General features: G+C 43.6%; 2 protein-coding genes across 2 annotated transcripts in view; one reads left to right on the forward strand and one right to left on the reverse strand.

The window, feature by feature from the left end:
- LOC104970698 (ATP-binding cassette sub-family C member 4) overlaps nt 1–9,124 on the forward strand; it is a 102,610-nt gene extending 93,486 nt beyond the window's left edge. Inside the window, exon 9 of the mRNA XM_025000209.2 lies at nt 9,056–9,124. Within this exon, the coding sequence (XP_024855977.1) occupies nt 9,056–9,124 (69 nt within the window). The remainder of the gene's footprint in view (nt 1–9,055) is intronic.
- LOC112449074 (ATP-binding cassette sub-family C member 4) lies at nt 9,042–21,336 on the reverse strand. Its single transcript, XM_059892300.1, has 3 exons — nt 20,838–21,336; nt 10,695–10,805; nt 9,042–10,160 (listed from the first exon to the last, which is right to left on the reverse strand). The coding sequence occupies exons 1-3, from the start codon at nt 20,909–20,911 to the stop codon at nt 9,986–9,988; spliced, it is 360 nt and encodes a 119-aa protein (XP_059748283.1). The 5' UTR covers nt 20,912–21,336; the 3' UTR covers nt 9,042–9,985.
- Nucleotides 21,337–23,936: the final 2,600 nt, after the last annotated feature.

Here is a 23,936-nt window from a genome sequence, read left to right on the forward strand (position 1 = left end):
TGGAGAAATAGCCTCATTAAGGTATAATGCCACTTCATGGCTCATATCTTCCACTCATCTATGAATTCTTTTTATTCTTGATAATGATTATTATTTAATTGGGATAGAAAATTTCTTATCTTTCAAAAAGATAGCAAAGGACTTCAAACATGAACTGTTACTGATGCAATTTGGGGGGAGAGTCATTTATTATTTTGGGACTTTCTCCAGTGGCTCAATGGTAAGGAATCCATCTCAATACAGGAGTCACAGGAAATGCAGGTTGAATACCTGAGTTGAGAAGATCCTCTGGAGGAGGAAATGGCAACCCACTCCAGGATTCTTGCCAGGATAACCCTATGGACAGAGAACCTGGCGGGTTACATTCCCTGGGGTCACAAAGAGTCAGACACAACTGAGTGACTGAGCACACACACACAACTTTGCCTCCAGCAAGGAGCTGTCACGGCAATTCAGAGAAGTGATGAAAAGTATAACATACAAGGAATTTCCATTCTGGCATAAGTTGCAACTATGGAAAACAGAAAATTGATATTATGCTCCATATGAAAAATAGCAGCAAGTAAAAAACAATTTTCCAGTAATTTCTCTCAAAAAGAAAAAATAGAAAGCAAAATAATGAATAGCACAAAATAATGAAAACAAAACCCCAAGTACATATACAGAGTAAGAAGACACATATTAAATATGATTCTTCAAAGCTTCCAGAACACACAGAGCAGACGTGACTGAGGCCATGAAAGGTAGACTGAGTAAATCCATCCCCTCCACACACAAAGAAAGGTTAGAGATGGAGAGCCGGACAGCTGGCAGCAGCATTTGTAATCTGTGAGTGTTTCCATTTCTGACATTGGTAAAACTGTCTGAGGCAAACCAGGCAAAAGTTTGTCCAGCTACCAGATTAACTCCTGCATATGCTCAATGCTCTAGTCCAAATATTAACTCCAAATGAAACAGTGGTGTGAATCCCAAGGGTAGACTGAATTTCAGAAGACTCTGCTTGCCTTGGAGAGTCTCTCAGAGAGGCAAGGAGTGGCTGTGGCTCACCCTGGGGACACAGACACTGGTGGCAGCCATTCCGGGAGCTGCCCCCACCACATGTACACTGGTGTGGGCAGACACCACCAAGGAATTCTCTCATCTGTACATTCCCGATTCTCACCATCAACTAATAAGAAATAAAACAACTGAGAAAATATTCATTATCAATCATGAAGCTAACCGAATTAAAACTTTCTTGATAAGCAGGAACAAGGTCAAACACTGTCCCTTAAACCTTTCCTCTCTGACATCAATCTATACCACATGTATATTCTTTCCACAAACCAATTGAGAATATAGTTCTTATTCTTTCACAAGAATTCTTCACAGCTCTGAAATCATAAAGGATCTTTAAAAGAGCTGAATTTAATACCGCAACATCCATTATTCAGGATTATCTGACAGTCTGAGTCTCTGAGGCAGACTTTTTATTTTGGCCACACCCTGTGGTATGCAGAATCTTAGTTCCCAGTCCAGGGATCAAAAACCCTCATATCTGCATTGGGTACATGGAGTCTTAACCACCGGACTGCGAGGGAAACTGGTGGTAGCCATTTCTTGACAGAGTCCTTGGTATTCAGCCTCCTGAAAGCACCTGATATTGGGTCCCACCTTTTGCTTCTTAGGATAACTTCTTGCAGGGTTCAGTTAGAAACTAGAACTTCTGCAGTGGATAGAATTCCTCCTCCAAGTTAAGGTACTTGAAACATTTCTCACCCAATTTCCTCACATCTCATTCATGGAAATAAACACACAAAAATAGAAGCAAGCTAACAAAGAAAAACACTTGAGTGAAACATATAAGCAGAAAAGAGTGAGCTTGTAGGGAAAAATTGAACAGGCAGTTAATCTTTAGAACTGGGGGAGTTCTAATGAGGTGGATAAAACTGGAGCCTATTATACAGAGTGAAGTAAGCCAGAAAGAAAAACACCAATACAGTATATTAACGCATATATATGGAATTTAGAAAGATGGTAATGACAACCCTGTATGTGAGACAGCAAAAGAGACACAGAGGTATAGAACAGTCTTTTGGACTCTGTGGGAGAGGGATGGGGGGATGATTTGGGAGAATGGCATTAAAACATGTATAATATCATATAAGAAACGAATCGCCAGTCCAGGTTCGATGCAGGATACAGGAAGCTTGGGGCTGCTGCACTGGGATGACCCAGATGGATGGTATGGGAAGGCAGGTGGGAGGAGGGTTCAGGATGGGGAACACATGTACACCTGTGGCAGATACATGTTGATGTATGGCAAAATCAATACAATATTGTAAAGTAAAAAAAAAAAAAAGAACTGGGGGAGTTCTAAAGTAGAGTTGAGAAAAATCCAAAGATGAGGAGAAAAAGCAGTGAATCTGTGAAATCATACCCACCAGCATTCTAGATATCCTAACCTTCACTCCTCTTTTACACAGTGGTCTTCATCCTGACTGCACCTTAGAATCACCTGGGTGGGGATAAGGGCACTCTGATGCCCGAGGTCCAGCCTCCAGAAACTGGTTTAGGTTCAACTGATTAGGGTGGAGCCTGAAGATTCCTCTCCCTGGAAGAGTCTGGATGCAGAAACTAACCCCATGTAAGCATCTGCTAACCTCCACTCTTGCATTGTCTTTGCATCTGAGCCTGGAATGGCTACAGACCTGCTATGAAGGAGTTACAATGATCACAAAGAGTTTTAACCAGAGTCCCATGACACATTTCATACTTCCAGAAAAATCTTATAACCCAAGTTCCAGAGATTTACAGCATTGAAATTGAAAATTTTCATTCTCACGGGTAGGAAAACTAAAATTTCAGATAAACCATATTTAAAAAAACATTAATAAACAGATGAGTCAAAATTAGCCTGGAAAGTTAATCTCTAAAAGGAGAAGGAGAATTAGAATAGGAGCTAACAAGGATATCAGCCTTCTTTAAAAGTAGCCTTGTCTTGATTTTGGAATCATGAAAGCATATAACAGAATTATAATTATAAAAGAACTAATTTTTTGAAAAGCAATTCCTAAAATTTTCAGAGTAAATTTAAATAAAACTACCTATATATCTACCCATCCTGTTGGTTCAAAGAGCCATACAAAAAAGAACTATCAAAAGTGGTTTAAACAAAACAATTTGAAAACACATTCTCTGCATGATACACCCATGTGAAGACAGAATAACTGCAAAAGATAAATTTTATGTTTTCAGAAGTCACATTATAAGGTAAAACAAATAAATAATTATGTTGATATCATTGAGAATTGGCCTTAGATATGGGACAAAGAGAATAGATGATGGGAGAAAAGAGATACAGATGTAAGCAAAATAAGATTAAGTAAAAAACTAGTGTCCTGTATCTGATTTGGATTGGAAACACCCATATAAACATATTTGTTTACCTTAAAAATGTATTCTAACTTGGTCTAACGAAAAAAAGCCAAAAAACAATAAGCAAGAGCAATATCCCCTCTAACATCCAGATTATAGTCTTTAAATACCATTTCACACTAAAAGAAGACAGGGCTGCTTGAGAAATGGATGATTCCAGGGCTGAGCAATGCTGTACAAAATGAACTAGAAACATCCTGTCACAACAAAAACAAAAAAACCAAAACAAGCAAAAAAAGACATTAAAAAAAAAAAAATAGCCAAGACTTCTAGAGTGTGTGCAAAAGACTTAGGACCCAACCTGAATATACTCCCACTGCCCAAAGATGGCCCAAGATTGATATAAGCATAACAAATAAAATGGACTGAAGCAGATCAGAAATGCTTAAATCCATGAGCTCAAACTGACATTCACAAAACCAAACCAAACAACCAACCATGAAAACTCACTAGTCCCTCTCCTCACTAGAGGAGAACCAATTCCCCATTTTGAAACAGGTTTTAAAAACGGAAAAAATTATTCTCCCTACTCTCCCTATAAACACTATAGTTCAGTGTTAACTAAAGAGCTTAGAGCATCCCCACTTTGCAACCCTTAATAAATTAATGGACCTTGAGCAAGGATCATGAATAGCTCCAACATCACACACACACACACACACAAAAGATGTTATATACCTTATAAGGGGGATATACAAGCCTACCTCCTACATAGACGAAAGGGGTGAAGAAAATCCAAATGAGCTATATTGAACTTCTAGACCTAAACACCTACCTAAGGTGCCAGGGGAACAAGTTAATTGAGACAGGGGGAGATGCGATCAGCCAAATCCAGACTGTGGGAATCTCTACAGGTCAAACAACCTAGAGGTTTGGGGTGGAGGGGAACAGAAAGGCAATCTGAATAACCTGTGTCAGCCAAGTGTACCTTATTTAATACTGCTTCCAACAGAAGAGGGGAAAAAAGACAACTGTGAGCACTGGCTAGATACTAATGATATTAAAGTTAATATTTATGCATAAAACAATAAAGTGAAAGTGAAGGCGCTCAGTCATGTCCAACTCTTTGTGACCCCATGGACTCTAGCCTACCATCTTCCTCCAACCATGGGATTTTCCAGGCAAGAATACCGGAGTAAGTTGCTATTTTCTTCTCCAGGAAATCTTCCCAACCCAGGGATTGAACCTGGGCCTCACACATTGTAGGCAGATGCTTTACCGTCTGAGACACAAGGGAAGTCTATAAAAATAATGTTTAATGTAAATATGTTTAGTGGGGGGAGATTCCACATCTTTTAAAGATACATACTAAAATATTTATGTATAAAAATGATTTGATGTCTTGGAACTTCTTTAAAAGAATCTTGGGAAGTGAGGGTGAGTTTTAGATGAATCAAGACTGCTCATTATGGCAATTATTGAAGCTGACTTAGGGTGACATAGGGGCTTATTTCCCTTTATCCTTCTGAGTTCTTAGCTGAGGATCCCTGTAATAAATGACAGAATATCAAGAGAAAATCAAACAGAAGTTTATTAACATGTATATTTCTGATATACATGTGAAATATCAAGAAGAACTGAGTAACTCCCTGAGATGGCCCAAGCCACCACTTTAAATGCCATCTCCCCCTAAAGACAAAAGAAAAGGTGATGGAGCGCCAATGAGAGGTTAGCAGGAGAAGCAGCTTAAACTACAGCAGGGTTGGGTGTGTTATACAGATTTCATCCTTCTTGAAGACTGTCCTTCAACAGGATTCTGCTGTGATTTAGAGCCATCCTTCTTTTCTGGTACAGAGAGGGAGACACCTTTACAAATGGAGATTTCCTTTATCTGTGTAAATGTCCCTCAGAAGAATAACTTCTACTCTGTCTTCAGAGTTTCTCCTGTGTCTATTTCTGAAAAACACAACCAACTCACAACAATTTTTCTGCCAGAATGCCCTATTCTGGAGTGACACGTTGTGTTACCCTTTCATTCTATTCTATTTTTGTATTTTTGAAATGTTCTTAAAAATCTACAGGAAATTAAAAAGGAAAAAAAAAAAAAAAAAAAAACACTATAGAAATCAGGTGACAGAGGGGCCAGAGCTGTTTCTAGAAAAGCAGCTCCTCTTGGCTCTGAGCCTCAGTGGAGGCTGTGGGAGGAAAGGACAGAACACAGAGAACATGGGTCTAGCAGTCAGAGCACAGTGCCTCAGAGACCAGGTCGGCCACCTGCCAGTCACAGGACCCCAAGCCCACCGTGTGCCCTCTTCGGCCCCCAGGTCTTTATCTGTGAAAATACCTGCCTTGCCTCCCTCAGAGGACTCCTGGGACAACTAAATGAGTTACAACAGCTCAGAGTGCTCTGAAACCACCATAAAAACAAGGGTTTCTCATCACTTTTATTATTAGAAGTCCTGGTAAGAGATTTATTCTTAATGGCAGAGGCTGGATTCACAAAGGCTTGGAAAACTCATTGTTCCTCACAGGAGACCACAGTGGAACAAGAACTCTTGAGAAAAGTCATGTGTAAAACCAAATTTTCTAGACTATAAAGTTTCACTTCTACCCAGATTGCTGCAATTTTTAACCATTATGAATGCAATCTTTCAAAAAGAGTCTCCTACTTCCCTGACTACATAAAGAAAATGGATTGAAGGGGGTGGAGGAAACAAGTGAAATAGGTGAGGGAACTTAAGAGGTACAAACTCCAAATTATAAAATAAGTAAAAGGGGACTGGGGACAAAAAATAAATATATAAACTTTTAAAAATAAGTAAATCATGGAATTATATAACATAGGAAATATATTCAATAATATTGGAATAATTTTGCATGGTGACAGTTGGTAACTACACTTATCATGTACTGTATAAAATATTAAATCACTAATGATGTATACCAGAAACTAATATAACATTATAAGCCAATCATACTTCAATTTTAAAAAATTCTTTTAATTTTACATTAAAAATTTACATATGCTTAGAAAAAGAAAAGAAGGTGGATATAAAACCCTAATTTATAACTCAAGGTCATCACTGTGGATATTACTAACACCTAAAATTCTGGGAGTTGGTGATGGACGGGGAGGCCTGGCATGCTGCGATTCATGGGGTCGCAAAGAATTGGACACGACTGAGCGACTGAACTGAACTGAACTGAATGGCTAATGGCTAATGTTATGCTCTTAGGAACCAGCAGGGCGCACACAGCAGGTCTGCTCGGCAGGTCTCTTTCTGCTTGGCTCAAGGCCCCCTCCTTCTCTCCCTTGCTGTGTGGTCCTCAGTGGTTGCTGTCAGCCCACAGTGTCTTTGCCACCAACAGACACTCCCCAGACTCCTGGGTTGAGCAAAGTGAGGGACACATGGAAGAAAGGATTGGGAAATAAATGCAAAGATCACTCAGCTCTTGGGAAACCAGCCGTGAGTCGAGGCACAAAGGCCACTGTGGGATGCAGAGGATTCTGTTTACTTCCTGCCCATTAGCTGAGCTCCAAAGTGAACATTTACACACACACATGCTTCCCACAGCCTCCACCTGGACCAGAGACCATCAGCAAAAGTGGCTTCAAACAAAGGCCAAGTGACCAGACAAGGCTGGGCCACTTCTAAGAGTCCTGGGAAAAGGACACAACTCCCGGCAACACCTCCCCTCTCAGGGGAAGGGACTGGGTGAACCCACTCTGGCTCTCTGAGGTCACCCCACTTACACAGCAGCAATGGAGACCTCACCTTTCAGAGAGAAGCACTGATGACCTGGGGAGGTGGTCTCTGTGACTCAGGCCCAGGCAGAGGCTTCAGGCTCCTCCTCTCCACCCTGAGGGCCCCGGGCAGGCAGAGACCTGTCCTCCCCACCCACAGTACCCGTGGAGGTGCACACAGGGGCCAGGGGTGCTGGGAGCTCTCCGGCTGTTCTGTTCTAATTAGGGGTGACCAGCAAGTGCTCCACAGCCTGGTACTTGTTTCTCTGAGAGGAAGAGATACTCCTCAGTTCTCAAAGGACAGCCTATGGAATTCTCCAGGCCAGAAAACTGGAGTGGGTAGCCTTTCCCTTGTCCAGGGGATGTTCCCAACCCCGGGATCAAACCCAGGTCTCCCTCATTTCAGGCAGATTCCTTACCAGCTGAGCCACAAGGGAAGCCCTTCTCATAGGACAGAGATTTTCATATCTCAAAATCCTAAAACCCTAAAAGCCTCACTCTGGACTGGCATCACCCTGCTTTCTCCCACTGGGGCTGCCAGGAGTACCTGGGAGGCCCTGCTCATGCTGTGGGTGGAAAGACCGCACTTCTTGGGATCATGGATGATCCACAGGGCATTCTGTGCACCTGAGGGATTAAAAGAGGGCCGGAGATCAAAAAGGAAACATGTTTGTGTTTTAGAAAATCCTGGGCTGAGTTTAGATCTTCCACCATCTAAAATATAAAGAATAACAAGCAGTATAGATTGATCACAACACAGGAAATTGCTTCATAAAATCAATTATTTAACTAACTAGCACTGCTACTAGTACTAGCAGTACTGCCACACAGATGAGCCCCTAAATTTAAACTCCCCACTTCTCCGCCATGACCACCCAGAGACCAACCTCCTGAAAGGGCCCAGGGCTCTACCAGTTGCACGTTATGCAGCCCCAGGCCTGGCCTTCCTGGACCCCAGCAGGAAGTATTAATGGGGCTGGACAACTTTGAAATCAACACTCCCAGCACCACAGTGGGGAGGATTCCATCTCAGGAAGAACCCCAGATCCTGTGGCCTCTCTCTCTATGTCTGTTTCTCCCATGAGCTGCCACAGCCAAGACCCAGAACTCATATTAGAATGGGATCCATCCAAGGCTTAGTGACCCCACTCAAGGGGCTAACAGCCCAGAACAGCAAGAAAAACCAGTAGCTCAGTTCAAACCCAGCCACATGGGCTCTGCTTTGAACCCACCTGACTTTAAGACTCTTTTGCATCTTGTACCAAAGAGAAACTAGAGAACCAGCGACAGCAGAAAGAAACCTGCTCCAGGATATGATCCAGCATTAAACCCTGAGGCCACTCATCCAACCAGGCACCTGGCATGAGCCACAGGCAGACACTGAGGCCCCAGGGTTTCCTGATAAGAATTCATGAGAGCTCTGCTGTCTGAGGTCAGGAAATCCTGCACAAACAGGCCACACCAGCTTGCCACCTGTGTATTTCAAACAGACTTACTGTGACTATGCGGAAATTCCATGACTGGGACAGCTGCACATGGGACAAAGAAGGGCTGGGGCAGCCCGACGGGCTCCTGCTCCCTCTCCCACTCCTGTCCTTCACAGGGCACTGCAGTAGCTAGGTGGTCAGTGCCCTCTCAAAGGCGGCACCCTGCCCCACATACCTGTCCCACCCTCTGGCACAATGGCCAATCCTCTTCTGAAATCAGTGAGAACTCCATCCCCCAGGGCCATCCAGTCACCTGGGAGCTGACAGGTTCTCTGTCTCTCCAGTTGTGTGGGGTGGACTTCACCTGCCCAGCTGCCCACTGCCCACAGTGCCCTTCAGTCCAGCGCAGCCTTTAAACAAGAGCCATGCCTCCCACCTGTAAACCACCTGGCCCACCCACCACACCCCGAACACAATGGACTGAGGACAGCTCACACCTTCTCCACCTCCTCCATCCCTTTCACAGCACCTGCATCTTCCACCCGTCCTGCTCTCACACACTCACACGCCGCCCGTGTCCCTAAGGCAGCGCTAAGGGACCACGGAGAGCATGAGCTCCCCAGGGAGGTCTGCAGCAGACCCCCAGCAGGCTCAGCCAGAACAGGGCGGCTGACGGCACTGTGTCCCCAGGTGGATTGTCCTCTGGGGGATCTTGACCCAGGATCTTCAGGGTCACAGGGGTCACTGACCTCACAGCTTTCTGCCTCTGGTTTGCCCTGCACATTCCCTCCTATACCCTCTGCCAATGCCAGGATACCAGGATCCCCCTTCAACCAGGAATCTGCTCCCACAACCAGGGAAAGAAAGCAGCGTGGAGGGTGCACAGAATTCACGGTGAAGCTGGAGCTCCTCCCCACGGGGGCTTTGCTCACAGTTCCAGCCCATGGGGAAGGGGGCAGCCTGGGGAAAGGTGTGCTCTTAGAAGTTCTGGGCAGCTATGGTCCAGATGCTGGGTTCTGTTCCCCTGGAAGAGGAAAGGCGATGATATCTTCTTAGAAAAGCATTTATCAGATGTGACCTGGTCAAGGTAATAATCTTTACCTTGTTAAACTATAACAAAGTGCCATAAAAGGTACTTTATTCTGGGCTCAGGTCCAAATTACCTTCCTCTAAATCACAGGGCACATATTGCCTGAGGCTGTTGGAATCTTCTTTTGGTCAAAGATCAGTCAGCCTTTATACTGAACACCAGGAACTTTCTACCATAATATAAAATGTCTTTTATTTCAAGGCCATCCTTCCACAACACTCTTTAACCAGTTAAAAGAACAGTAACCCCTGGAGTCCAGTTCTCGCCATTCTAAAGATGAATACAACCTCTGAGCTCTATCATGTTTCCATGAGGGTTTATCCTCAGACCTTAGACCACTGGCTCTCCCCACTGGTCCCTTCCACCTCAGTACAGAGACACATACACCAAAAAGCAGTGCACAGTATGAAAATCTTTTACCTCCAGAAATGTAAACATTCCCCAAATTAAATAGGATTTCCAGTAACACTTTATGACTGCTTTCATTAAGGAAGGCTCCTGTGCATCCTTCTGGGCTCTCTTCAGTTCTTGATCCCAGTACCTGTGATACAAAACAAAGCACAGTAAAGAACAGCGTGTCCACCAAAGGGGAAATGGGAGAGGGACAGAGGGGAAGATAAGCCTTCACTACAGGGCACTCTATGGCTGCCCCATAGATGCTGGCTACCTGCTCACAGGGCTCCTAAAAGATAAGCAGTGCAGACTCTGAAGCACCAGAGAAACAGGCCTTGAGGCAAAAGTTCCAGATTCTGGAAACAAGTTCCTGCCAAGATTTGCTGGATTCACAGGTCACAAGCAGCTCAGGTGGGCAGACTCCCTCCTCCAGGGACCCCACCTACGGGGATAGAGCTCGGCCTCCAGGGCCGTGGCTGTGGGCTCCCTCCATGCCCACAGATGCACAGGGAACGCGGGCCTCCAAAGTGGGCTAAGCCCAGGGTCAACTGAGTGGCTGAGCATGCAATGTCAGGAGAGGAGTCTCAGAAGAACCCAGAGGAAGGCAAAGCCTCCCTCAAACCTTTAGCCCCACGTGGAAATTCTCAGTCTTTCTCCCCTTCTCCCTGATGTCTGTGCTCACCCTTGCAGCTCTTCTCCGAGGTGCTGGGAGTGATCTTCTGGAAGCACCGAGTACATGTCATCTGGTTCTAATTTCCGTTTGTGACCAATTTTAAACAAGGGGTTTAGCCACCTGTTAAAAATTAAAAGGAGAGTGACATATATCCAAATTACACATCTCTAATTAGAAACCTACATTCATGGACATTGTTAAAAAAAAAGTCTACATTTTAAATATAGAAAGATATGGGGAAAATTAGATATATGCTTACAAACACACATACATTCTAGGTATAGGAAAGTCATGCTGGCTTATATATTACATAATTAAAGCAGCCTTTTTGTGGCCTACTGAACATACATTGTACATCTGCTTTAATTATTAAGAAAAAAAATGTTTAGAAATCAAATAAAGTAACAGTGGGTCAGGCATGCAGAATAGAGCTGAATGGCCATTGTGGGTAAGGCTGCAGATATGTTCCTGTATTACTGAGGACTTAAGTCTTCTGAAATGTATCAGATTGAAGGATACCTACATGCGCTGCTGCTGCTGCTGCTAAGTCGCTTCAGTCGTGTCCGACTCTGTGTGACCCCATAGAAGGCAGCCCACCAGGCTCCCCCATCCCTGGGATTCTTCAGGCAAGAACACTGGAGTGGGTTGCCATTTCCTTCTCCAATGCATGAAAGTGAAAAGTGAAAGTGAAGTCGCTCAGTCATGTCCGACTCCTAGCAACCTCATGGACTGAAGCCCTCCAGGCCCCTCCATCCATGGGCTTTTCCAGGCAAGAGTACTGGAGTGGGTTGCCATTGCCTTCTCCCCTACATGCGCTAGTGGTAAAGAATCCGTCTGCTAAAGCAGGAGATGTAAGAGATGCTGGTTCGATCCCCAGGTTGGGAAGATTCCCTGGAGAAGGAAATGGCGACCCACTTCAGTGTTCAAACCTAGAAAATCCCATGGACAGGGGAGCATGGTGGGCTCCAGTCCATGGGGTCACAGTCGGACATGACTGAAGTGTCTTAGCACCAGTAATATTCAAAGAAGTTGCAAACTTGAGGTCTCAAGGTCTCCTTAGATCAGTTGTCAACACAGAGAAGTTTTTACAGGGAGTTATCTTATGGACACAACACCGTGAGTCTAACAGGCTCTGGACCCGGAACTACTTACAGTCCTGTCAGACTCCCCTCAGCCAGAACACTCATGTGAGCCTCTTTCTGAACCCAACCTTCTGAAGACAACCTCAAGATAAGTAATAGCTTCCCAACTAAAATGCGATTGATTCTTCTTATGGTCCTCCTCGGCATCACTCTCGGGAAAATTCATTTATTTTTAAAAGTAACATTCAAACATCCAAAAGGGCTGGAATTTTACTGATTGTTGGGTCTGTCACCATCAGCCTCAGTTGGGGAATAAATATTGCTCACCAGACTTTCAGGGAACTTTAGCTGACAATATCACCAAACTACGGTTTAATTCCACCATGCCCAGGTTTCTGCCCAGGGACATCAAGGTTGCCCCCACTGCCACCACACCGCTGCAAAGACATATGTGTTAGTCAAATCCCTGTTTTCTGGGGGTCCAACCAACCATTTACTGTGAGCCCTCCACTTACAGGCATGGCCGACTCTAGATAATTACCATGCTTAAGGGCTCTGGGGATAGGATCATACCAAACATGGAGGGGCCTGGCCATGAGCAAGTACCCTGGATGGAAGGGCACCACCATGAGCCTAAACAAGACTCAATAAAATTCAAAGACCGTGTGTGTGCCCCTGAGGGATGTTTGTTCCTTGAGGACCTTGTAGCAAGGGCCACCCATGTTGGGCCATCAACCATCTCCAAGAAAACTACCAGGGGACACTGGGCTATATGTGGTTCACACCCAGATCAAGGTTACATTCAGATTTTAATTACACTCGCACAACCTGTGAATCAAAGGGGGCCATTCATCTAGTCAGGAGGGGAGCTGGACTGGTAATAGCAGTTGTCACTCTTGTAGGATCCCTGGTGAGCCTAGCATGAGAAAGAATTTATAATACCCTAAGTATAAAAAAAAGAAATTAAAAAAGTCAGAGACTGGCCTAGGTAAGTAGAGAACCCAGTTCTAACCTTAGAATGACAAAATCTTCACTAGAGCCTCTGGCCCACATGACACTTGACCACTGCAAAGCTCTTGACTACCTGCTGGCTGATCAAGGGGGAATTTGTCCCCCAACCATTTCCTGTTGTTTTTATGTTAACACTTGTGGTTAGATAGAAAAGAGCACATCCCAATTGCCAGAGAAAACTGCTTGCAGACAAAGACAAATATCATACGGTATCACTTATACACGGAATCTTAAAAAGCAGTATAAATGAACTTATCTACCAAAGAGAAACAGAGTTACAGATGTAGAAAATGAACTTATGGTTACCAGCGAGGGAGGGAGGAAGGGACAAATTGAGAGACTCGGATTGACATACATAAACTACTACATACGTATCCAACTCTTTGCAACCCCATGAACTGCAGCCCGCCAGGCTTCTCTGCCCATGGGAATTCTCCAGGCAAGAATACCTGAGTGGGTTGCCATGCTCTCCTCACTGGATCTTCCCAACCCAGGGATCTAAGCCTGGTCTCCTGCACTGCAGGCGGATTCTTTACAGTCTGAGTCACCAGGGAACTATATATAAAAGACATAACTGATAAGAACCTACTGTGTAGCAGAGGGAACTCTACTTAATACTCTGTAATAGCTTTTATCTTTTTTTAAAGAAAAGAACCTTTTAAAAATAGTGGATATATGTCTATTGATTTACTTTGCTGTACTCCTAAAACTAACACAACACTGTAAATCAACTATACTCCAATAAAAATTCTTCTTTAATAGAGAGAAGGTCACTTGGCCAAATACTCAAAACAGAAAGGGCCTGGCTGAACAAATTTGTGACAGGAACAAAAGAAGGTTCCCCAGCTTCCCTGGGCTTCTAAGGCCATTCTTAGAACCCCTTACATTTATTCTCCTTTTCTGGCTCTTCGGCCCATGATTCTTCAATTGTCTCATTAGTTTTATCTCTTAGAGAACTGAGACAACCAAGTGGCAGATGGTCTTTACCCAAGGCTATGAGCAATTGGGACTCTAGCCTGGTGACAATCAGATTCATTTTGGTGGAATCAGGAGAAATCCGCTCCTCTAACCCAAAGCAAAAACAACACCCAGTTGTGGATGTGACTGGTGATGAAAATAAAGTTCGATGCTGTAAGAACAATATTGCATAGGAACATGGAATGTTACGTCCGTGAATCAAGGTAAATTGGAAGTGGTCAAGCAGGCGATGCCAAGAGTCAACATTGATATTTTAGGAATCAGTGAACTAAAATGGGGTGAAATGGGTGAATTTAACTCAGATGACCATTATATCTACCACTGTGGGCAAGAATCCCTTAGAAGAAATGGAGTAGCCATCATAGTCAACAAAAGAGTCCAAAATGCAGTACTTGGGTGCAATCTCAAAAATGACAAAATGCTCTCTGTTCGTTTCCAAGGCAAACTATTCAATATCATGGTAATCCAAGTCTATGCCCCAACCAGTAATGCCAAAGAAGCTCAAGTTGAATGGTTCTATGAAGACCTACAAGACCTTCTAGAACTAACACCCCAAAAAAGATATCCTTTTCATCATGGGGACTGAAATGCAAAAGTAGGAAGTCAAGAGATACCTGGAATAACAGGCAAATTTGACCTTGGAATACAAAATGAAGCAGGGCAAAGGCAAACAAATTTTTGCCAAGAGAATGTACTGGTCATAGCAAACACCCTCTTCCAACAAAACAAGAAAAGACTACACATGAACATCATCAGATAGTCAATACCAAAATCAGATTGATTATATTCTTTGCAGCTGAAGATGGAGACACTCTATACAGTCAGCAAAAACAAGACCAGGAGCTAACTGTTCAGATCATGAACTCCTTAGTGAAAAATTCAGTCTTAAATTGAAAAAAGTAAGGAAAGCCACTAGACCATTCAGATATGACCTAAATCAAATACCTTATGATTATAGAGTGGAAGTGACAATAGATTCAAGGGATTATATCTGATAGCAGAGTGCCTGAAGGTCTATGGACAGAGATAAGTGACATTGTACAGGAGGCAGTGATCAAGACCATCCCCAAGAAAAAGAAATGCAAAAAGGCAAAATGGTTGTCTGAGGAGGGCTTACAAATAGCTGAGAAAAGAAGATAAGAGAAAGGCAAAGGAGAAAAGCAAAGATATACCCATCTGAATGCAGACTTGCAAAGAATAGCAAGGAGAGATACGAAAGCCTTCCTAGTGATCAAGGCAAAGAAATGAGGAAAATACTAGAATGGGAAAGACTAGAGATCTCTTCAAGAAAATTAGTGAAACCAAGGGAAAATTTCATGCAAAGATGGACACAATAAAGGACAGAAATGTTATGAATGTAACAGAAGCAGAAGATACTAAGAAGAGGTGGCAAGAATACACAGAAGAACTATACAAAAAAGGTCTTCATGACACAGATAACAATGGTGGCATAATCACTGGACAACAGCCAGACATCCTGGAACATGAAGGCAAATAAGCCCTTGGGAAGCATCACTACGAACAAAGGTAGTGGAGTTGATGGAATTCTAGCTGAGGTATTTCAAATCCTAAAAGGTGATGCTTTTAAATTGCTACATTCAATATGCCAGCAAATTTGGAAAACTGAGCAGTGGCCACAGGACTGGAAAAGTTCAGTTTTCATCAATCCCAAAGAAAGGCAATTCCAAAGAATGTTCAAAGTACCACACAATTGCATTCATCTCACACGCTAGCAAAGTAATACTCAAAATTATCTAATAGTACGTGAACCATGAACTTCCAGATGTTAAAGCTGGATTTAGAAAAGGCAGAGGAACCAGAATCAAATTACCAACATCTGTTGGATCACAGAAAAAGCCAGAGAATTACAAAAAACATCTACTTCTGATTTATTGACTATTGCTAAGTCTTTGACTGTGTGGATCACAACAAACTGTGCAAAAATTCCTCAAGAGACAGGAATACCAGACAACTTGACCTGCCTCCTGAGAAATCTGTATGCAGGTCAGGAAGCAACAGTTAAAACTGGACACGGAAAAAGAGATTGGAGAGAGGAGTATGGCAAGTTTCTAGAATTCCAGAAAAAAACATCTATTTCTGCTTTATTGACTATGCCAAAGCCTTTGACTGTGTGAATCACAATAAATTGTGGAAAATTCTTCAAGAGATGGGACTACCAGATCACCTAACCTGCCTCTTGAGAAACCTGTATGCAGTTCAGGAAGCAACAGTTAGAACTGGACATGGAACAGACTGGTTCCAAATAGGAAAAGGAGTATGTCAAGGCTGTATGTTGTCATCCTGCTTATTTAACTTATATGCAGAGTACATCATTAGAAAGCCTGGGCTGGATGAAGCACAAACCAGAATCAAGATTGCCAGGAGAAATTTCAATAACCTCAGATATGCAGATGACACCACCCTTGTGGCAGAAGGTGAAGAAGAACTAAAAAGTGTCTTGATTAAAGTGAAAGAGGAGAGTGAAAGAGTTGGCTTAAAGCTCAACATTCAGAAAACAAAGATCATGGCATCTGGTCCCATCACTTCATGACAAATAGATGGGGAAACAGTGGAAACAGTGGCTGACTTTACTTTTTTTGGCTCCAAAATCACTTCAGATCGTAATTGCTGCCACAAAGTTATGACCAACCTAGACAGCATATTAAAAAGCAGAGACATTACTTTGTCAACAAAGGTTGATCTAGTCAAGGCTATGGTTTTTCCAGTAGTTATGTATGGATGTGGTAGTTGGACTATAAAGAAAGCTGAGTGCAGAAGAATTGGTGTTTTTGAACTGTGGTGTTGGAGAAGACTCTTGAGAGTCCCTTGGACTGTAAGAAGATCCAACAGGTCCATCCTAAAGGAAATCAGTCCTGGGTGTTCATTGGAAGGACTGATGTTGAAGCTGAAACTCCAATATTTTGGTCACCTGATACAAAGAGCTGACTTATCTGAAAAGACCCTGATGTTGGTAAAGATTAAAGGCAGGAGGAGAAGGGGATGACAGAGGATGAAATGGTTAGATGGCATTACCAACTCAATGGACATGAGTTTGGGATAAACTCCGGGAGTTGGTGATGGACAGGGCAGCCTGGTGTGCTGCGGTTCATGGTGTCGCAAAGAGTTGGACATGACTGAGCAACTGAACTGACTGACTGAACTGATGGCAGAAAGAAAAGAAGAGCTAAAGAGCCTCTCAATGATGGTGAAAGAGGAGAGTGAAAAAAGCTGGCATAAAACTTAACATTCAAAAGATGAAGATCACGCATCTGGTCCCAACAGTTCAGTTCAGTTCAGTTCAGTTGCTCAGTCATGTTCGACTCTTTGCGACCCCATGAATCGCAGCACGCCAGGCCTCCCTGTCCATCACCAACTCCCGGAGTTCACTCAGACTCACGTCCATCGAGTCAGTGATGCCATCCAGCCATCTCATCCTCTTCGTCCCCTTCTCCTCCTGCCCCCAATCCCTCCCAGCATCAGAGTATTTTCCAATGAGTCAACTCTTCACATGAAGTGGCCAAAGTACTGGAGTTTCAGCTTTAGCATCATTCCTTCCAAAGAAATCCCAGGGCTGATCTCCTTCAGAATGGACTGGTTGGATCTCCTTGCAGGCCGAGGAACTCTCAAGAGTCTTCTCCAACACCACAGTTTAAACATATCAGTTCTTCAGTGCTCAGCCTTCTTCACAGTCCAACTCTCACATCCATACATGACCACAGGAAAAACTATGCATAGCCTTGACTAGACGGACCTTTGTTGGCAAAGTGATGTCTCTGCTTTTGAATATGCTATCTAGGTTGGACATAACTTTCCTTCCAAGGAGTAAGCGTCTTTTAATTTCATGGCTGCAGTCACCGTCTGCAGTGATTTTGGAGCCCAAAAAAATAAAGTCTGACACTCTTTTCCACTGTTTCCCCATCTATTTCCCATGAAGTGATGGGACTGGATGCCATCATCTTCGTTTTCTGAATGTTGAGCTTTAAGCCAACTTTTTCACTCTCCACTTTCACTTTCATCAAGAGGCTTTTTAGTTCCTCTTCACTTTCTGCTATAAGGGTGGTGTCATCTGCATATCTGAGGTTATTGATATTTCTCCTGGCAATCTTGATTCCAGCTTGTGTTTCTTCCAGTCCAGCGTTTCTCATGATGTACTCTGCATATAAGTTAAATAAGCAGGGTGACAATATACAGCCTTGACATACTCCTTTTCATGGCAAATAGATGGGGAAACATGGAAACAGTGACAGACTTTATTTTGGAGGCTCCAAAATGACTGCAGATGGTGACTGCAGCCATGAATTAAAAGACGCTTGATCCTTGGAAGAAAAGTTATGGCCATCCTAGACAGCATATTAAAAAGCAGAGACATTACTCTGCTGACAAACATCTGTATAGTCAAAGCTGTGGCTTTTCCAGTAGTCATGAATGGATGTGAGGTTTGGACTATAAAGAAAACTGAGCACCGAAGAATTGATGCTTTTGAACTGTATTTTGGAGAAGACTCGTGGAGTGCAAGGAGATCCATCCAGTCAATCCTAAACAAAATCTTTCCTGAATTTTCATTGGAAGGACAAATTCTTTGGCCACCTGATGCAAAGAACTGAGTCATTGGATAAGACCCTGATGCTGGGAAAGATTTAAGGCGGGAGGACAAGGGGACGACAGAGGATGAGATATTTGAACGGCATCACCATCTCAATGGACATGAGTTTGAGCAAGCTCCAGGAGTTCACAATGGACAAGGAAACCTGGTGTGCTGCAGTACATGGGATCGCAAAGTGTCAGACACATTGAACAACTGAACTGAACTGAACTCAGTATGTGACAATGCCTATGCTTAGCAGGTAGTAAGATCAGAAGATGAACCTTTGCCCCTTCAGAGTCCTTCAGTAATAAGGAGCAGTAAAAAGGAAAGGCTGATAACCCAGAAATATATCCCTGTCCCTCCCTCGAATGGAAACCAACTGCTCTTATCTGAGTTTCAGGCTCAATCACAAAAGGAAAGAAAAAAATAAGAACTGATTAGAACTAGGTAGGACCCAAATGGCAGAAGCTCGAACATCTAGTAGACACAGAGCCTCATTATGCATCCAGTATAATATATAAGCATGATAAATTACACACCAACCAGGACCACTAAAGTTGACAATGGCTATGACAACAAAGCAAAGAGCTCATACAAGGACTAAAAAGGAGTGCTACCTTAATTTCAGGTCCAAATCACACTGCATTTTTGGGTAAGCCATGAATATTCCTCCCTCTCTTAACCTGATTCCCTTCTTTTTACTTCAACCCTCCTATATACCTAGTTGGACTGAGAGGTTGACTTGCAAACTAAGTCTCCGCTTTTCCATTCTTTGGTCACTGAGCAAAGCTTGTACTCTACCAGTCACACCATCAGTTTACTTATTGGTTGTGGGAATCTGAGGGAGAAAGAACCTCCCCATCATGATAAGGGGTCTCATCCTGGGCTAGGCCCCTGGCACAATTCCAGGCAACCAATTCCATGACAAGCACAACAGTTACATACACAAGAAACACAGACCCCAGAACCAGACTTCCTGGTTTGAGATCCCACTCCACCACTTACAAGCTGTGTGATGGTAAGCAACTTACTCAACCTCTATGCTTCAGAGTCTTCAAGCATGAAATAAGAGGTAATAGCTCCTTCCTCCCCAGCAGGAAAACTGGAAATGGGTGCCAATGAAACTGGAAGTCTTCACCTTCCATTTCTATGCACATACATTTTCAAAGTCAACAAACAGAATGTGCTTTGAGAGTTTCTTGCCTTACTTGACGTTAAAGAGACATTTGTCTACTTTGCTATTATTTATGGTAACCACACACATATTCCTTCTTCTAGGTCCTTCTTTCCTAAAGGGTGATCAAATAGCCAAGGGATGTAGCTACATGCACTGAATACATCACTATCAAAACAAACATAGGAGCTGCCATCCCCCTGGGGATCCCCTAGGCTGTCCAATAAAAGAAGTATCAGAATTTGTGGAAAAGATAAATGGGTTATCTTTAAGACCTAATAATCACCCAAGTGGGATTAAAATCCAAAGGTTCAGGCCTGCATATCTGTAGTCCCAGCTGTTAGATGAAGACTTCAATTAAGAGCTTGAACTCTCTGCAGTGCTTTTCATCTCTGTGTTTCCTCCCAGCTCATGGACCTGTCAGTGGTTTCAGGACCAAAGGACTCCTGGGCAGGACCACCTGCATCAAGACTGTGCACTGCTTCTCTGAAGGACAGAGATCTGGATAAGATGCCACAGGTTTCAGGGACCCCATCCCCAGGGTTTGGTTCTCAAAGGTAGAAGTGGAGATATTCACAATAGGGCCAGGGGCTGTGGTCAAATACATACTCTACTCCTGGCCGTGTGCCCCAGGCAAAAGCAGCACATGTTCCAGAATAACGTCCCCATTCATTTCATACAAAACAATAGTGTTTTGTACACGCATGAAATTGGCCAAAACTAGGTACCAGGACATACAGGACCACACAGGAAGTGAAGGAGGGACAGAAAGAAATACATGGTCATAGACAGGGGGAAAGAGGGAGCCTCAGGGCAGTTGGAACTCAGATGTTCACCTAAGGAACTTGGGAAAAGGTGGGGACATTATTGGAAGATGGCAAAGATGCAGGGCACTAAATAGATAAAGAAAATTGTTCACAAGCTGCTTTCTTGGGGCGGGGGGAGTTGCAGCTTATTTCAGAACTGACAGCGAATTCCTGAATGGTTCTGAGGCCACTGGATAAGGTGGAGGTAGGGAGCCCAGTCCCTTCTCCTGCTGGGCAGTGACTCCCCCTGAGCAACCTCCTTGCCTTCTGCTCCTGCTGCATCAGCTCGCAGGCTCCAGGGCTGGCTGGGTGGAGAGCAGCAAGGCAGGGAGACTCAGTTCCCCTGACACCAGGTTCCTTGGTACCCCTCCCAACCCTACCCCTCCCAACGTCCCAACCCCACCGGCCCCAGGCACCCAGGCATGCTCCCTCGCCTTGTCCCTTGGTCCCCAACAGAAGCCGACAGTGTCAGGCTTGCCCCGCAGTGGAATGTCACAGCTCAGACAGGGCACTCACCAGACAAACAGGCGCGAGCAGAAGTTCGCCTTCTGCACCGGGCTGGTCTTCACCTCCGCGGACACAGGCAGCATCTTGCCGGCCAAGGTGGACACAGACCAGGGTCTCCCTGCTCAGGCGGCGGTGGGGCTCCTGCTGCTCCTGGAGGCGCCGGCGGGGATGCTGGAGACTGGCCGCCTCACAGGTCCACTGGGCCGGAGCCTGAGAACACCTGCTTCTGAGAGTGGAGCGCCCTTTGTGCACCAGGTCCGCCTCCCAAGACTGAGCAGCCTCCAGGCTCCACCTCTGAGGCACCCTTTCTGTGCAGGTGTTGCCACAGGCATAGGATAGAGACAGTGTGCCACGTGTGGGACTGCAGGACCAAGAGACAGCCAGGTAGATGCTTCCAGAAGCCTCACGCAGGTAGGAGGCAAAGTTATCAGCTCTTTGATAAAGGCAGCAGGCTGACTGCGGGGCACAACCAGCCCAGCTCCCAGGAACGCACCTGGCTGCAAACTCTGTGCAAGTTCCTGCTCTGAGCCCAGGCACTCAACCAGAAGGTGGAGATGAGAGGCTCAGGCCCTGCCCATCTCTGCTGCTCAGAGGCTCCCCATGGGCTGCAGAGGAAACCTGGAGAAAGCTAGCAGAAGGAGATAGAAGCCTCCTCTCTGGGCCCTCTGCCCTCATCAAAACCAAACAAGGGCCCTGTGGGAAGTTCTCCAACTGTAATGAAGCAGAACCTAGTGGGGCCTTCCTGGGATAGATCCTACCCCAACCCCATGCCCTCTGCCTGTCTCTTGTTTGTAGAAAATCTTCAGTCTCCCAGGCCTCATCTGAATCACAAAAGGCTGGCTCAAGAATTAATGACTGGAAAAATGTGAACAAGTAATAAAAAAAATAAAATAAAATAAAAAACTTTATCAATAGATTAGCCATACTGCAGTCACAGAATCTTTAGTTCCTCCCAGAAGGCTACAGATAATATGTTTGGTGCACATTCCCGAGTTGTTTTGCAGATGCTAAAAAGTCCACCAGGTGGAAGAAGTTAACTGCATGATGACCATGATAAACTTGAACCTAAGGATTTATGATGATAACCCCTGTTGCATTACCGTGCTCCTCAACATCAAGCAAAGAATAGTGCATGAGCTAAATCAAGTACTCTCCACTCTCTCCCCTAGACTGCCTTTAAAAAACCTCCCCTGAAATCCACTGGGGAGTTCCAGCCTTCTGAGCATGAGCATCCTTACTCCTTGCTTGGCCCTTGCAATAAACCTTTCTCTGCTCAGAACACCAACATTTCAGTTCATATCACCTCAGTGTACATTGGGCACAAGGGCTTGGTTTGGCCAATACAAACCAGGCACCAAACATTTGACGATGGCCAACAAAAGGGTTTAGCACAGATTATGTTTGTAGACCTATAAGACTTAAACAAATGTAACAAAAGATTAGAAGACTTCAAATGATTTTGAAACATTGCCACAATATGTGAGGTGTCTTGCATTTCACAGGTTACATTGTGGGGGGACCTCTGTGAGCTTTTTGCTGCCCTCTTTGAAGAGAAATTTGGGACAGAGAGATTGCCTTATGATTTCTTTCATCATGAGCTCAGGGCCTGCCTAGTGGAGTAATAGTGGCAATATGTTACAGAATACAGGTTATGTGCATTTGTGGGAAACTTAATTCACTTTTACCTCCCACAATGCCCTATTCAAGAAGGTATTATCTCTATTTTACAGATGAGAAAGATGAGGCTCAAGGACAGCATTCTCCAAGATCTTTGAATCAGTAAATGATGAATTTTGATTTGGATTCAAGTCCAAGTCCAGCATGACTGTCTCACTGTTGGATGGTCAGTGTGTGAAAAGTGTCTGGAATATGCTATCTGAATGAATCAATGCTGTAGGGCTGAGAATAAAATCTTGGGCTCCCACTCATAAGTGATAAGTTATTTGTGTGGTCATCTTACCAGCTCAGCAGCTTCTCTTCCCTTTTATTCTAAATGAAGGAAGATCAAAGTTTGTGGTGCTTATAATAAGATCACCTCAATATTCTTTGATAATTTCCCATGTACCTTGGCTAAAATGGTGTTATTAATAACGACTTTTAGCTTCAGTTATGCAAGATGAATATGTCCTGCAGAACTAGTGTGCAGCAATTTGGTTACAGTTGACAGTACAGTACTGTGTCCTTTTCATTTGCTGAGAGAGTAGAGTTTGGGAGTTCTCAACATACAAGAGAGAAAAAATTAAATGATTAAAATGTGAAGTGATAGATATATTGATTGGCTTGGTATGATGAGCATTTCACAATGTATATGTATGTCAAGTCATCAAGTTGTACATCTAAATAAATACAATTTTTGATCATCAATTAGACCTCAATAAAGCTGAAGGGGAAATTAATTTTAAAGAAACCCTTAATGTATTCAAATGTTTTTAATAACTCAAACATATAAGAATGGCAAACTGTTGATAATTTTGTATTGATGGGCATGCTGTTGGTTTATTATACTATTTTTTTTGATATCTCATGCATATTTGAAGTTTTCTATTGAAAAAAGGAAGACAAAGCTGAAAATTGTCAACTTCCAATTACCCATCTTTCTGGTGTTAACTCTTTCTCAGATAATGCAATCAAACAACCTAAATAATCACTCCTCACTTGATTTCCAGTTCTCTTGGAAATTCTCTACATTTCTCCATCCCTATAAATGTTCAGCTACTACCTCTACTTCAAAGAAGAATAAATTGCTTGCTGAAGTTGGAAGTCTACTGACTTCTCTTGTCACACTTCCCCAGACTGTTCTCTTTGGTCCCCACAACTGTCTCAAGACCATAATTAGTGTCTCCAAACTGTCAAATACACTCAGTCCCTACAGCTTCTGCTGTATTTTTTTTTTAATTAAGATTTTTTGAAACTTCTTAGCATTATTTTCTGAACATACACCACTATGATATTTAGAAGAAATGTTCAAATCCAATGTTACACTGTTCAGAGGACTGGCTCTGGAGCCAAGGGACCAGAGCTCTAGATGCTTCACTCATCCTGCTTCCAACAGGGTTACTGTCAGCCTCAGAATTTGTGAAAGTATTTTGTAAAAGCTAAAACAAATAC

Source organism: Bos taurus, chromosome 12, assembly GCF_002263795.3.
Source record: "Bos taurus isolate L1 Dominette 01449 registration number 42190680 breed Hereford chromosome 12, ARS-UCD2.0, whole genome shotgun sequence".
NCBI lineage: Eukaryota > Metazoa > Chordata > Mammalia > Artiodactyla > Bovidae > Bos > Bos taurus.